This window comes from Hypanus sabinus, chromosome X1 (assembly GCF_030144855.1).
Source record: "Hypanus sabinus isolate sHypSab1 chromosome X1, sHypSab1.hap1, whole genome shotgun sequence".
In the NCBI taxonomy this organism is placed as follows: Eukaryota; Metazoa; Chordata; class Chondrichthyes; order Myliobatiformes; family Dasyatidae; genus Hypanus; species Hypanus sabinus.
This window is the reverse complement of record NC_082738.1, coordinates 29,227,567-29,244,691: the sequence shown is the minus strand read 5'-3', so window position 1 is coordinate 29,244,691 and position 17,125 is coordinate 29,227,567. Positions and strand designations below refer to the sequence as shown.

General features: G+C 40.6%; 1 protein-coding gene across 11 annotated transcripts in view; it reads right to left on the bottom strand.

The window, feature by feature from the left end:
• LOC132384735 (bridging integrator 2-like) overlaps nt 1-17,125 on the bottom strand; it is a 119,026-nt gene that overhangs the window by 79,487 nt on the left and 22,414 nt on the right. For 8 of the 11 annotated variants that reach the window (XM_059956164.1, XM_059956159.1, XM_059956169.1 and 5 more), the window contains one exon: nt 16,148-16,295. In XM_059956164.1, the coding sequence (XP_059812147.1) occupies nt 16,148-16,231 (84 nt within the window). In that variant the 5' untranslated portion in view covers nt 16,232-16,295. Of the gene's footprint in view, nt 1-16,147; nt 16,299-17,125 lie in introns of all 11 variants that reach the window. The other 3 variants (XM_059956160.1, XM_059956161.1, XM_059956166.1) reach the window with 1 other exon arrangement.

Sequence of the window (17,125 nt, the reverse complement as noted above, 5' to 3'; positions counted from 1 at the left end):
AATAGACTCTATGACTCCATTAATTCCTATGTGATTGACAGCATTAACCTGGAATCTCTTGTCTATTCCTCATGCTTTCCAGCTGTCATTGGGGAACTGGAGAGTTGAATCTGTGCACTCCGTGATGAGGTCTTCCCAGAATGCTATTAGTTTAGGAATTTCAAGAATTTGGTTCAACAATATACTTACAAGTCAAGGTTTTGTGTTACTCAGAGGGAAGTAGAGCTAGTAGCCCTGGTTGTTACAGGTAGCGGATGTCACAGGATTGTGAGATGTTGTTGATGAAATCTTGTTGCGATGCTGCCTTGGAACTAACCATGCCATCACCAGTAGTTGTGAGAGTGAACGAGGAGGTGGAGAAAATTGTGTTGTTCAAATATCCTGGATGAACTTAGATTGCACTTGGAATATTGTGTTCAGTTCTGGTCGCCTTATTATAGGAAGGATACAAGGATATGGAGGCTTTAGAGTGGGTGCAGTGGAGATTTCCCAGGATTCTTCCTGGATTAGAGGGCATATCTTATGAAGTTGAGTGAGCTAGGGCTTTCCTCTTTGGAGAGAAGGAGGATGAGAATGACTCAATAGAGGTATACAAGATGCAAGGAGGCATAGGTTACATGGATATCCAGAGACTTTTTCCCAGGGGCAGAAATGGCTAATATTGGGGGGAGAAGCATAATCTTAAGGAGGCAATTATAGGGAGGATGTCAAAAGTGTGTTTTTTTACACAGAGGGTGGTGGGTCTGTGTAGAGGCAGCTACATTAGGGACATTTAAGAAACTCTTAGATAAGCACATAGATGATACAAAAATGGAGGGCTGTGTAAGATGGAAGGGTTAGATTGATCTCAGAGTAGGTTAAAAGGTTGGCATAACATGATGGGCTGAAGGGCCTATACATAGTTGTAATTTGCTATGTCATATGTATTATATGTTTGTTAAGTTTGGAAAAGATTCCTAAATGGAGAGAATGCCCTTCAGCAAGTGTTTGATAAGATTGGGAAGGTTTTCCAGAGTCAGGAGATGAGTGACTTGCAGCCTTGGACCTGAATTCGTGGCTAGTTCAGCTGTTTCCTCTCAGTGTTGACACCTAGGATGTGAATGGTGGTGGGCTCAGCAATGATAGTACATCGGACATCAAGGTGATTGGTTGGACTCCTTAATGGAGATGCTCACCGCCCAATACTTGCGTGGGCCCAGTGTTGCTTTGCAGGTCTCACTCCACGCAGGCACATGCTGCTTCATTGTCCGAGGAGATGCAAATGAAATTGACCATTAGTGATTGCACTTCAGGAAGCTCCAACTGGTGGGCCGCATTGTCCACTGGTATGATGGCAGACTCCTGCAGCGACCACATGAGTGTCCACTCAAAGCCCCGTGTTTTCACACAGGATTTGATTCATGAAAAATGTAACCTACCGATGCAAGAACTTGCCTTGTCCCTGCTGGGAAGTCACTGAGCTCTGCCAGCCTTGGTGACGGTGACACATGGACGCAAAGTGCAAACAGGTGAGCAGGAGCACAGCGTTCCAAATTGCCCACCCGCCTACCTCCTGCTCTACCTGGCACAGAGACTGCGGAGCCTGGCTGGGGCCTTCTGGCCACATCAAAGCTTTTGACCACAAGCAAATGAAACTGAGCACTGTACAACCATCAGGGGCCATCCCCAATTCTTGTCACACTTGGTCAAGCTCTGCCCTGAGACTGAGGGTTGCCACTGTCACCTCACCTCTGGAGTTCAGCTCCATCACAACTTTGGGAATGATATGTTACAAAGGAGCCATCCAGCTATTGCATTTGTGATGACTTTCAGTGACAAGTCCAATTAGCTTCTCTCCTTTACTGTTCCCTGAATGCCTTACACTTTCCCTAAAACAGTTAGAGCACCTTGTTATAGGTAAGATTGTTTGATAGCATTCACTCAGTAGGGACACAGGGGCAGGGGCTGAATAACACAAGCTTGATCACAATCCCACTGCGTCCACCACTTTGAAGACCAGCTGTTCAACTCAGTCAAACATCTCCTTAGCGCCAAGTGAACATAACAAGGTGGGGTTATTCAAAGTGCAAGGGTCCTGTTTAATGCTGAAGAAGCACTGAACCTTCTGAACAGCTTCTGACTTTCACGAGGTGCTTTAGAGCAAAGTGTTTTTCCACTGAGATATGAAAGCAATTAGGAGGTTTAAAGGTTGAACACAGAGGACTATAGACCTGTCATTACATTTCCTGCAGTAAGACGTAGCACAGAAGGTCTATAGGACAACTGAGACTCCAATAAAAGAGCCATATATAAGCTTCCTTTGAAGTATCTAAGGAGCAGCTTTGATGTTGGATTAGCAAGACTGCAATGTGCAAACACAGCAGCAAATCACTCTCATATCAAACACTCTTATGGTGGAACCCTACAGCTATTCAACCATAATGCAGGCAATGGTTCGCTGCAACCTATCTTTGTGATTGACAAAACCTCTTACTTTTCCCCTTTTCAACCACAGAAGCTTGGAACAAGCACAGGCAAAGAAAATCTACAGAGGTTTCTTCCACAATCCCTATACATCTCATTCTACCTCAGCTGAGATCCTCCAGAAGCCCCTGTCAACAGACCATAAGACCATAAGTAATAGAAGCAGAATTAGGACCAAACATATAGCAATAGGCCCAGCACTGAACCTTGGAGAAATGACTAGTCATAGGCCTCTAGTCAAAAAACCAACCTTCCACCATTATCTTCAACCATCAAGTCAATTGTGTGTACAATTAGCCAAGCTCTTCCTGGTTTCCATATAATTTAACTTTCCATCACAGCCTACCATGTGGAACCTTATCAAAAGCCTTACAGAAGTCCATATAGACCATGTCTGCTACCCAGTAGCAGTGACCTTCATGGTTACTTCTTCCAAAACTCAATCAAAGTTCATGAAACACAATCTCCTAGACACAAAGCCATGTTGCTACTTTTAATCAACTCATGTTTTTCTAGATGTATGTATATATTATCCCTCAGAATTCTCTCTGGTAACTCACCTACCACAGATGTTAAGCTTACTGGTCTATAGTTCCCAGGTTTTTCTTTGCACCCTCCAGTCTTCCTGCACTTCACCTGTCACTAACAATGATACAAATATCTTGGCCAGGGCTCCACAATTTCTTCGCTAGCAATTTCTTTTTAAGACATTCAGCATTTCCTCTGATGTAATATGAACTATTGCCAAGATCTCCCCATAATTATTTCAAGGTCTGAAGCATTCATGTCTTTCTCTACTGTAGAAACAGATTTCTCACCAATCTCCTGTGGCTCCACACAAAGGTATCCACTTTGGTCTTTGAGGGGCATTATTCTCTCTCTAGTTACCCTTTTTCACTTAATATGTAAAATCCTATTTGAAATTATGATTAAATATAATAGAAAAATATAGAAGGATCAAGTATTTTAACTGTGAGTGGTTGCAAGGTGTTGGTGCACCGAAGGCCCTGAGTGCACCAATCATAGAAAGTTAATGGGTAGGTTTGGCAACAAAAAGTTCAAAGTTCAAAATACATTTATTCTCAAAGTGTGTATACTATATATAACTTTAAGATTCATCTCCTTACAGGCAGCCACAAAACAAAGAAACCCAATAGAACCCATTAAAAACAAAGGAAACTGTCAAACAGCAATGAGTATGGTAAGTCTGTGGAATTGTCTATGGTGGTGGGGTTGAATGAAGGGCTAGACAGTCTCCTGCTCTTTGTTTATTCTTTATAACTACATGATGAAACCATTCAAGTACAATTTCTGCAGAAGGCAGGATTGGGTGGGGACCTTTGCAACAACAGCTTTGGCATAATTTGTTTCACACATATTGACACCACACCTTCCATCTTTTAGTTGAAAAATAATGTCTGCTGATTTAGAGATAAGTTAACGAACTGGTTGCGACAAGTTGCGACAATTGGAACTGGTCTTACAAAGAGCATCCGCTGGAGAAGCTGAGAGTGCCGCGGGAAGCGATGGATGGAATCCCATGGCACAGTCGCTCTGCTCCAGTCTTCCAACAGATGGCAGAACGCAAGAAGGCAGGTCGCTGAGCCACTTGGTTATTTCCTCATGGTGACTAGAGATGGTCTTTTGTGATCTGCAAGCTTTCTCTGTTCAACCCACTATATTCCCATTCTCTCACGGACGAGAGTGATCTTACACGCTCAAGGTTTGAAGAGCATGCCAAAGAAAATGTAAAGCTATTCTTGCTCAATAAGCACATCAGACACTCTCTTGGAGTGGTAACTTTGCAGGCAAAGTGATCAACACACAGTCAGCACCAGAGAACATGGGAAATACAAGCGGAAGCAGTCTGTTTCATCCTTTGAGCCTACTCCACCATTCAGCACGAGCATAGCTGATTGACCTCAGGGCTACTGGGAGGAAATGCAAACTCAATGGGCTGAATGGCCCCCTTTTATGTCATTGGAAAATATAAAAAAGAAAAAAAATCAGACAAATTGCACACATTAGCCCAGGTGTGATCTCACCAAGGCCCTGCACATTGCAATACATCATATTTACTCCTGCAGTCAAACCCTCTCATAATAAAGGTTAACATTCCACTTGCTCTTTCAGTCGTTTTCTTCACCTGTATGTTGACCTTCAGTGACTTGTGCATAAGGACTCCCATGCCCCCCACCATGGGATACACCACCACCCAGTTCATCCCCACTTCACCAAAACTCTGCTCCTTGTGTCTGTGCACTGACGTGGATGAGTTCACATTTTCCCACATTTTCATTTTCCAAAAGCCATAGAACACTAAAGCACAGAAACAGGCCTTTCAGCCCATTGAGCCTGTGCCAAACTATTAATGTGCCTATTCCCATCCTCCATACCCCTTCCATCCTCATACCTATCCAAACTTCTCTTAAAGGTTGAGATCAAACCCGCATCCACCACTTCCGCTGGCATCTCGTTCCACACTGTCACCACCATCTGAGTGAAGAGGTTCTCCCTCATGTTCTTCATAAACATTTCACCTTCCATATGCCAGGTTGTTCCACAAAACCTTTCTACACCACCCCTCCCTCCAACTACCACTCCCACCTAGTTGAGGAACATCAGCAAACTCATAAATAGGGGAAGTCCGGCTAACAGAGAATGTTAGTGAGTGCCAACTACCAACTCAACAAGTCAACAATAGTGTGCAGCACACCTTAAGCAAAGTGGAGAAAGAGATGGTTGCTCATAATTGCTTTCCCCTTGCCTCAAATGGGCTCCTAAACCTTGTTCTGGGAAGTGCCACGTTGACCCTTGTACTTCAATCTCCATGGCAACACAGAGGACAGGCTCAGACGCCTCAACAGGGAAGCTAGATAACAAGTCAAAGGGAATAAAGGAACATAATTTATTGACCTGGATCTGTGCTACACATTAATAATGTCGCTATTAATCACAGGCTCACAAGATAATTGCCAAGCAACAGAAAAGAATAAAGAAATCCACCAGTCAGAAAATAGAAGCAAGTTATTAGCAAATCAGACAAAGCCCAAATATGGATAATTCCTTAATAAATAACTGAACCAATTAATTTGAGAATAATTTTATCACCAAGTAAAGAAATATGCAATAAATCTGAGATGTGTATCTATATATATATAAACCAAAATCAATAAAGTAAAAATGATCAGTTAAAAGGGGAGGCTGAATGATCAAATGAACAGTTGGTAATTGCATCTAATATAGTGAAGCTGAGGTGATTATACAGTGAGGTTTAAACTACAGACACACAGGCTCAGCAAGCGGTAAGTTCATAACTATATATCATAACTATTATCTGAGTTAGCATTCCAAAGCAAGTCCATTGAGCGTGATGTGATGGACATTGCCATAAGGGACAATGCCCACAGGGCACTGTCTGTTGGAAAGGCACTGTCTGCCATGTGAATTGCCTGCTGTGTGCACTGTCTATTGGGTATTACAAAAATGCATTGATTAGGACAATGTAGGTTGTATAGTTTACATGACCTTCAGTACTCACTCGAGTATCCCTGTAGGTGGGAGCACAGGAAGACAATGCAGTACAAGGACAGGGAGTTCTTGGTAAAACTTTATAAAATGCTAGTCAGGCCACAGCTGGTCACCACACTAGAGGAAGAAGGTGACTGCACTGCACAGGGTGAGGAGATTCACAAGGATGTTGCTTGGGGTAGAGTGTTTCTTTCTTTCTTTTTCCAATATTTTTATTAAGTTTCATATACACGAATACAGAATTCATAAAGATACTTATTATAAATCAAAATAAGATAGCACAAAATACACTATATATAAATCACACTGATACAATCGCGGTATCCTACATTGATGATCAATCAAATAAAATAAATTGAATGATGAAATACTATATGCTATGGTTAACTATATTATTAAAAAAATCGGCACCCCCTACTAAGACAAAGCTGATTGGTAAAAAAACATGAGAAAAAAGAGTACTTTACCTTATAGTGTTTTATAATAATAGCCCAGATCTATATTTTAATAACAATTCAAAGATTTTTAAAATAGTTCAGAAAGGGTCCCCATAACGTTTGAAAATCTTGGTTAGAATCAGAAATCGAACAACAAATCTTCTCTAGATTTAAACATGACATAACATCGCATAACCATTGAGCATCTGGGGGGGGGGGGGCAACCTCCTTCCATTTAAACAAGATCGCCCTCCGAGACATAAGAGAAATAGAAGCCAGTACCCGCGAATGAGAAGGCTCCAAAATTATAGCTCTTTCCTCAATAATACCAAATAAGGCAGTCAAAGGATTGGGCTTAAAACTAACTTTAAAAAGTACAGAAAAAGTTTGAAATACATCTTCCCAATATTTTTCAAGGCTCGAACATAACCAAAACATGTGAATTAATGAAGCCTCTCCATTATTACATCTGTCACAGTAAGGAGATATAGCTGCAATATAATGAGAGAGCTTGTCTTTAGACATATGAGCGCTATGTACTACTTTAAATTGTAGGAGGGAATGTCGAGCAGGTAATGATGAAGAATTAACCATTTTTGAAAATAACCATCCAGGTCTCATCAGATAATGAAGTCTGTAAATCCTTTTCCCAACCTTTTTTAATTTTATCTAAAGGAGCCATTCTCAATCCCGGCAACAGACCATAAATATAAGATATTGAGCCATTTTTAAAAGGTTTCAAATTAAAAATTAAATCTATTATGTTCTTATCCAGGCTAGTAGGAAATGTAGTTTAGATCTTAAAAAATCTCTAATGTGTAGATATCGAAAAAAGTGGGTATTTGATAGGTTATATTTCACTAAAAGCCCGACAAATAGATTCTGAAATTGTTTAATGCCTAATCTATCCCATTCTCTAAAAAACAGATCGGCCGTAGATGGTTTAAAAAAAAATTAGAAAAAATAGAACTGGAAAGAGAAAATCTCAAAAAAACGAAATGTTTTCTAAACTGTAGCCAGATCCTCAAAGTGTGTTTAACCACCAAACTGTCAGTTAATTTGTTTACAGATAAAGGAAGAGAGGATCCAAGAAGAGAAATATTAAAAAATTTCATAACAGAATTGGCTTCCAAAAAGGCCCATATTGGACAATCCTCACGATTAATATAATATAACCGGAAGGTAAGATTTTGTATGTTAATTGCCCAATAATATAACCTAAAATTGGGTCAAGCAAGGCTACCATTCTTTTTGCTTTTTTGAAGGTGGGCTTTATTTAATCAGGGTTTTCTGTTCTTCAATATATAGGAAGAAAGAATCAAATCTAGAGAATCAAAAAAAGACTTAGGAATAAAAACAGGTACGGCTTGAAAGAGGTGTGTGAATTTAGGTAAAATATTCATTTCAATAGAATTAATTCCACCAATCAATGATAAAGAGAGAGGCGACCAATTAGAAAGTGCCTTTTTCACATAATTCATTAAGGTTAAAAAACTTTCTTTGAATAGATCTTTGTAATTCTTAGTGATTGTTACACCCAAGTATGTAAATTGTTTTCTTACAATTTAAAAGGAAGGTTAATATTGGTTAGTATCAAATTGTTTAAAGGAAACAATTCACTCTTGTGTAAATTCAATTTATATCCTGAAAAGTGACTAAAATTAGTCAGTAAGTGAAACATAGAGGGTAAAGAAGTAGTAACATTAGATATGAAAAGCAATAGGTCATCAGCATAAAGCAAGACTTTATGAATAGTACCTTTCCTTAAGATACCGGTGATATCTTTAGACTCTCAAAAGGCAATTGCTAAAGGTTCTAATACCAAATCAAAAAGTAAAGGACTCAGCGGACATTGTTGTCTGGTTCCACGTTGGAGTTTAATTGATTTAGAAATCTGAAAATTAGTAAGGACCCGGGCAGAGGGAGATAAATACAATAATTTAATCCAATGGATAAAATTGGGCCCCAAATTAAATGTTTCTAAGGTTTTTAATAGGTAATTCCATTCAACTCGATCAAAAGCCTTCCCTGCATTCAGAGAAATCACACATTCCGATATTTCCTTGGATGGAGAATGGATAACATTTAACAGTCGCAGTATATTAAAATGGGAATATCGATTTTTAATATGTCCTGTCTGATGATCAGATATTATAGAAGGTATAATATTTTCGTGTCTACAGGCCAAAACTTTAGATAGGATCTTAGCATCAACATTGAGTAAAGAGATTGGTCTAGATGAAGAGCATTGAGTGGGATTTTTATTCTTTTTAAGAATAAGCGAAATGGAAACTTCATAAAAAGACTGTGGCAACCTACCGACCTTGAAGGACTCAGTAAGGGTAGAACATAAATAAGGTATAACCAATGAAAAAAAAGCCTTATAAAATTCTCCAGAGAATCCGTCAGGTCCTGGAGATTTCCCAGAATGCAATGAACATATAGCCTCAGTGATTTCCTCCTGAGAAATAAGTTGATCCAACTGGAATATTTAATTGGTCTAAAAATTTGTTAATTGCAGTATTATCTTTAACAGAATCAGAACTATACAATTTAGAATAAAATTCTCTAAAAGTGTCATTTATTTCAAAATGGTCAGTTGTCATATCACCATTGGTTTTACAAATTTCTTTAATTTGATGTTTAGCTGTAAAGGTCTTCAACTGATTAGCCAATGGTTTACCAGTTTTTTCTCTATGTATATAGAATTAGCTTCTATCTTTTAAAAGTTGGCTTTCAATTGGATATGTTATAAGAAGATCATATTTAGTTTTAATTTCAATACGTCTTTTGTATAGTTCAGGGTCTGGTGCCAAAGCATATTTCTGGTCTAATTGTTTTAATTGATTAACTAAATCAGTTCTCTCTTTATTAGCTTTTTTTCTTAACATATGCAGTATAAGTGATAATTTTTCCTCTGGTACATGCCTTAAAAACGTCCCAAATGATAACCAGAAGTCTCTTCCAATGCATTTTCTTCAAAAAAAAAGAGTAATTTGATTCTTCAGAAATTTTATAAAGTCCTTATCAGATAATAGAGTTGAATTAGAACACCAGGATCTGTTCATATGAGTGAAACCAGGAAGATTTAAAGATAGAAATACAGGAGAGTGGTCAGACACAGCTATTTCTTTATATTCAATGGATCAAACTAATGGAATCATTTGACTATCAATAAAAAAATAATCAATCCCAGTATTGGAATGATGGACATGAGAGAAGAATGAATACTCGCTTTCTGCTGGGTGAAGAAAATGCCAGACATCAATAATATCACATTTCATTAGAAAGGATTGAATAAATAAAGCTGATTTATTAGGAGTGGTTAATTTAAGAGAAGAACGATATAACACTGGGTCTAGACAACATCCTAGACAAAATCTCCTCCCATCACTAAAGAATAAAAACTCAACTCTGGCAAGAATGAAAAGAAACGCCCAAAAAATCCTGGGTCATCCACATTGGGGGCACATTGGGTACACATTAGCAAGTACAATTAATTTATTGTCTAGTTTCCCTGACACTATGACAAATTGCCGATTAGGGCCAGAGACAACTTTATGTTGAACAAAAGAAATTGTATTATCTATAAAAGTCGAGACCCTCGAGATTTTGCTCTGAATAAAGAATGAAATTGTAGATCCCTCCACCGATTAAAAAGGTGTGCATTATCATAGCTACGTACATGCGTTTCTTGTAGAAAAACAATGGGGGCCCTTAACTTTTTAATATAAGCAAAGATCTTATTTCATCTCACAGGATGATTTAGCCCTTTCACATTAAAACTAAATAAATTAATATTTCACTCCATTTTAAAATCTAATTAACAGAAGAGTTTAAGAGATTTGAGTATAAAGTATTAGATCCAAAAGACAGGCCATAGATTAAGGTACTCAAACAGAAAATTTGGATGGTAGCCTAACCCAGCTTCCAGAAACAAAAGAAACCCCACCCCCTACTCCTCCCAAGGCCAAAGGACAGCTGGCATGCTAACCCTAAAGACAACCCTCCCCAAGGAATCCTGCTGGAAAAACTCGAAAAACATTCAAGGTTATTATGTTCCTACCCAGACAAAACAGAGAAAAAACTTCGATCAAAAATCCAAAACATAAGAGGATTCATTTTAACAATTTCAAAAGAAATATATATAGAAAAACCTCACAAAAAAGAATAAAATAGTAAAAAATATCAAAGAAAATATCAAAAAACAAGATATATAAATGGTCAAAATGTAAGTTTATTAAAACCTTTTTCCGTCCAACATTTAAAAGATTATTGCTCTTGTAAGAGATATAACACAATTAATCTTCTGCTTCCAAAAACTTCTGTGCATGTTCAACAGATCCCAGCCACTTCTGCTCACCATTTTTCAAAATGATTCTAAGACGTGCGGGGAAACAAAGGGAGGGCTTAAACCCTTTCTTATAAAGCATCGACATGACCTCTTTATACTTGACACATTTAGCCATAACCTCCGGTGCATAATCTTCCACAAATCTAATCATCTTCCTGTTGAAATCAATCGTTTCAACTCAATGGGTATGTCGGATGAAAAGCTCCTTAGTGTGAAATTCATGAAAACATAAAATGACCGACCTGGGAGGCTCTCCTGCCTTTGGTTTGGGGAGCAGTGATCAATGTGCGCGGTCCCACTCAGGCACGGATGGCAATAAATCAGGGAATAGTTGCTTCAAAAAGCTTGCAAAGAACTCCGTGGGGTGGGCACCTTCAATTGATTCTTCAAGACCCAAAATATGTAGATTGTTCATTCTGCTTCTGCTTTCCAGGTTCTTTGTTAATTTTTCATTAGGTAATGATAATTTTTTGCAAAGCTTACTCATGTCTTCTAAGTCCGCTTCCAGTAACGACAAAGCTTCTTTATTCTCTTTAATTCACTTTTCATGTTTGATTAAAGTTTGTTGAATAGCGTCCAACTTAACCTTAAGATGTTGAAGTTCCTCAGAGAGTTCTGTTGTTTGCTTTTTAAGGAACTCTCCAATTAATTCCAAAGTAGTTGGAGAGTCTTCTTTTTTTTTTGCAGACACTTTAGTCTTTCTCAAAGACATATTCGAGCAATATTAAGATTTATAATAAGGTTACAAAAAATGGTAGGAAATAAAAAGGTAGGAGCAAATTTAAACAGATGTTACCCCATTGACTGCCAGCAGGGCTCTGATCAGAGTGTTTCAGTTATCAGGAGAGACTGGGTCTGTTCTCCCTGAAGTGGAGGAGGTTTAAATGGGACAGGACTGAGACAGATAACATTAAGAGGGGTATAGATAGATTGCAGGAAACATATCCCCACATCACAGAGAGGACATAGAACATCAAACATCGCAGCACACAGGACCATCTGCCCATGATGTTGTGCCAATCTTTTAACCTACTCCAAGGTCAATCTAACCTTTCTCTCCTGCATAGACCTCCATTTTTCTGTCATCCATGTGCCTATTTAAGAGTTTCTTAAATGCCCCGAACGTATCTGCCTCTACCACCACCTGTGGCAGAATGTTCCACACACTCACCACTCTCTGTAAAACTTACCTCTGTGTTTGCCTCCAATCAACTTAAAATTATATCCCCTTGTATTAGCTATTTCCGCATGGAAAGGACTATCTGGCAATCCACTTGATCTGTATCTCATCATCTTGTACAGCTCTGCCAACTCAAGTTTCATCCTCCTTCATTTTAAAGAGAAAAGCCAAGGATCACTCAACATATCCTTATGACACATGCTCTACAATCCAGGCAAATCTCCTCTGCACCCTCTCTGAAGCTTTCATATACTTCCCGTAATGAGGTGACTGGAACTGAACACAATACTCCTAGTGTGGTCTAACCAGAGTTTTATAGAGCTGCAAATATTGCCTCGCGGTTCTTGAACTCAATCCCCCGTTGAATGAAGGCCAACACACTATACTCGTTTTGAACAACCCTGTCAACTCGTGCAGCAAATTTGAGGGATCGATAAATGTGAACTGGAAGATCCCTCTGTTCCTCTACACTGTTAAAAATCCTGCAATTAAACCTGTATTCTGCCTTCAAATTCGACCTTCCAAAGTGAACCACTTCACACATTTCCAGATTGAATTCCATTTGCTATTTCTCAGCCCAGCTCTGCACCCTGCCAATGTCTCGTTGTAACCTATGACAACCTTCTACACTGTCCACAACACCACCAACCTTTGTGTCATCTGCAAACTTACTAACTGATCCTTCCACTTCATCATCCATTTATAAAAATCACAAAGGGCAGGGTCTCACAGCAGATCCCTTTCTTGAACAAAGGAACATCATTTGCCATCCTCCATCAGGTACTACACCTGTGGCCAGTGAGGACACAAAGATCATTGCCGAAGGTACAACCCTGTCTGATCCTTGCTTCCTAAACCTCAAGTAAGTGTCTTTCTTCCTCTTGACACGATGTCCAATCTCTTTTCAACCATGATTGCTTCACCTTACCATCCTTTCCCTGATTCAATGGGACAATGAGACGAGTGCTCCCTAAAATACCTTCACATTTCCATTATGCGTTTTCCTGAGTACACTCGTTCCCAATTTACGCTACCAAGTTCCTGCCTAATAGCATCATAATTCCACCCCCCCCAATTAAAACCTTTCCCACATAGTCTGCTCCGATCCCTCTCCAAGGCTATGGTAAAGATTAAAGAGTTGTGGTCACTCTCTCTGAAATGCTCACCCACTGAGAGATCTGACACCTGACCTGGTCCATTGCCTAGCATCAGATCAAGAATGGCCTCGTCTATAGTCAGCCTTTCTACGTATTGTATCAGGAATCTTTTTCTGGACACACCTGTCAAATTCGGCTCCATCTATACATTTTGTACCAAGGGGGGTGCCAATCAATATTAGGGAAGTTGAAATCCCCCATGACAAAACCCTGTTACTTTTCCACCTTTCCAAAATCTGCCTCCCGATCTGTCCCTCTGTCTGTTGCTATGTGGGGTGGGGGGGGGGGTGGTGGTTGTGGAGGTTTATAGCATACTCCCAATAGATTTCTTACTCCTCTTTCTGACTTCCACGCACATTCACTCAGGAGACAATTCCTCCACAACATCCTCCCTTTCTGAAATTGTGTTACTATCCCTGATTAGCAACGCCAATTGCCCATCTCTTTTACCTCCTTCCATTTCTCCTTTGAAACATCTAAATCCCAGCCGCTATTCCTGTCCTTGTGACAGCCAAGTTTTCGTAATGGCCATAACATCGTATTTCCATGTACTAACCCTCTATGTAGTAGTTCCGTGTATTGTTGAACCCTCTCAGTTAATTACCCTTGTTCCTGATACCTCTTGTATTAAAATAGACACACTTCAACCCATCCTATTGACTGCAGTCATGTCCTATTAACTGCCTATCATTCCTCAGTCTCCTTACACACTGCGTCTACTGTTGCAACAACTGCTCTATCCTCTGACAAACTAGTTTGAACACTCTCCAACAGCCATAGCAAACCTGCCTGCAAGGGTCTTGGTCCTCTCTCAAGTACTGGTGAACCCATCCTTTTTGTACAGATCATACCTTCCCCAGAAGAGATCCCAATGATCCACAAATCTGAAGCCCTGCCCCCTGCACCAATTCCTCAGCCACACACTCATCTGTCAGATCATCCTGTTCTTACCCTCACCAGTGCTTAGCATAGGCAGCAATCCAGAAATTACTACACTTGGGGTCTTGCTTTACAGATTCCTACCTAGCTCCTTATAGACTCTCTTCAGGGCCTCATCCCCTTTCCTACCTATATCACTGATACCAATAACTACCACAACTTCTTGCTGCTCCCTTTCCCCGTTTACAATGCTGTGAACCTGACCCTGGCAGCTGGAAGGCAGCATACCATCTGGGTGTCTCTTTCACATGCACAGAATCTCCTGTCTGTTCTCCGAACTATGGAATCCCAATAACAGTGTCAAAAGCAATATAGTTATAATTGTGTGGAATGGCCACGGGTTACTCTGCGCTGTCTGCCTATCCCCATTCCCTGTCCTGACAGTCACCTAGCTACTTGCCTCCTGCAACTTAGGCGTGACTACCTCCCTGCGGAACCTATGTATCACCTCCTCGTTCTCCCGTATGAGCTGAAGTTTATCGATCTGCAGCTCCAGTACCCTAACACGGTCTGTCAGGAGCTGCAGTACGATGCAGTGATCAGGGAAACTGGAGTTCTCCCAGAACTCTCACATCTTCCCCCTTGCCCAGATTTAGGGTGACGGGGGAGAGATTTAGAGGGGTTCTGAGGGGGAGCTTCTTCACCCAGAGAGTGGTGAGTCTCTGGAATACAGCACTGGAGAGAATCACGGACAGCGTTTAATCAGTATCCATGTGAACACTCATCTCACCCAGGTACAGAAGGCTGAGTGGCCTGTTTCCATGCTGGCTGACTGATTCGGAGATTTACCTTCACGAGAGCTGAATGACTCCGTAGTGCTTCCTGACTTGGGAATCACAGTGCCTGAGACACATCCATCAGCCTGGAATTATCAGAATCGGTTTACTACTGTCACATGTAGAGATACAGTGAAAAGCTTGTCTTCCATACTGTTCGTACAGATCAGATCATTACACAGTGCATTGAGATAGAACAAGGTAAAACAATAACAGAATGCAGAATAAAGCGTCACAGTCACAGAGAAAGTGTGGTGGACAGTAAGGTGCAAAACCACAGGGAGGTAGATTGTGAGTCAAAAAGTTCATCTTATTGTACTAGGGAAGCATTCAGCATACCTATTACAGAGGGGCGCAGTCTGGGGCTGTCACACACACACACACACACACACACACACACACACACACACACACACACACACACACACACACACACACACACACACACACACACACACACACACACACACACACACACACACACACACTTAGAGCTAGCAGGTAGGCCAACACAATTTTTCCCAGCCTGGAGAAAGGCCTCTGCTTTATGCACCTGTCTTACGGCTAAAGTTGAAAGTGGAAGAGGCTAGAGAGGACCTGCAGCAGCTGAACCGTGCAGGCAGCTTGCTGGGCACCTGTAGCAGGCGCTGCAATGCTGTTACGAGCTCAGGACTCATGCAACCAGCAGCCAGCAAACATCCTGTGACTTCGCTCTGACCACAGGATGCACCCACTTCTGCAAGCCCTTTGTGTCTGGTACGCGTCACCCTTCCTTAACCGAGAGTGGAGAACCAAGCAGAAAGTAGCCTTCAGACAGAAAGAAAGCCCCTCCCTGCCTTACTGGAAATGGGGGCGGGGGCGGGGGCTGGGACAGGTTTAGCCAACACTAGAAGCTCCGCAGAAATGAAGTTATAAAAATAACTTTTCTTGACTTGAAGTTGACCGCAAAAATTCACATCCATGGTAACAAACCCAAAACTTGTGTAACAAACAGATTGTAGTGTCACTCCAGGACAAAAGCAATGTGCTTATTTATATTGCGCTACATTTTGGATACAGTTTTGCACCTTGGGATGGTCCCTCTAGCCTGTGGTCAATCAAAGTGAAATTCTAATCCAATAATTGTCCTTTGCTCTAAATCAGCTAGCAAATGGGAACAGGTACATGGTTAAAGAATCCAGAGCAAGGCATATACCTGAGGCAATATTGAAAGACTTTCAAACCCCTCACAAAGGTTAGAATCCCAACAAAGAATAATGCGTCAAGTTCTAAACAGTCTTATCTTAAATGTCAGGAAAAGGATTTTTTACCATTTCTTGGGCTCTCATGAACCTCTTCTGCACATTCTTGGCAAACAGTCCAGCCCCTCCAGTTTTACTTGAAGTCTCCGCCATTGCACTTCCAACTCTGACGCTCGGTCTGCCTGTGCCTTGTGTCAGGTTGCCCCTGCTCGAGTCTCTGCTTGTGAGGAAGTGAGATATTTAAATACCCATCGTGCTCTACATCCGTTACAGATCATAGATAATAACTGGTAAAAATACATATTTTCTGCTTCCCTTCCAAAGGGGTCAAACATAGAGTGAGGTAGACCTTCTGCCCACAGAATCCGTGCTGGCTGTCAATCAGCCAGTTGCACCAATCTGACACAAATCCTCTTTACTCTCTCCTTATTCGCAACACCAACTTATTAAAACTAAAAATGGGAACCAAAGTGAAAGGGTTGAGAAAAGGGTAGCTGGTTTGCAACCAGAGATAGTGTGTAGTGAGACTGATAGCAAGGAGACACTGATGATAGAGCAAAATTGCGGTCAGTGGGGTGAGCTGCAATGTAAAAGGGGGACAAAATTGAAAAGGGTGATGAATGCAGGACTGAAGCTGTTATATTTGAATGCTCGCAGTACACAGAATAAGGTAGATAATCTTATAGTGTAGTTAGAGATTGGCAGGTATGATGTTGTGGGCATCGGTGAATCGTGGCTGCAAGAAGATTATAGCTCGGAGCTGAATGTCCAAGTATACACATTGTATCGAAAGGACTGACGGGTAGACAGGAGGATAGGGTGGCTCTGTTGGTAAAAAAAATTAAATTAAATCATTAGAGAAAGTTGACATATGATCAGAAGGTGTAGAGTCCTTGTGAGTAGGGTTAAGGAACTACAAGGGCAAAATGACCATGATGGGAGTTGTGTACTATACAGAGCTCCAAATGCTCCAAAGAGTAGCAAAGATGTGGTCTACAAATTAGAACGTGAGATCGAAAATGCATGGCAAAAAGGCAATGTTAGAAT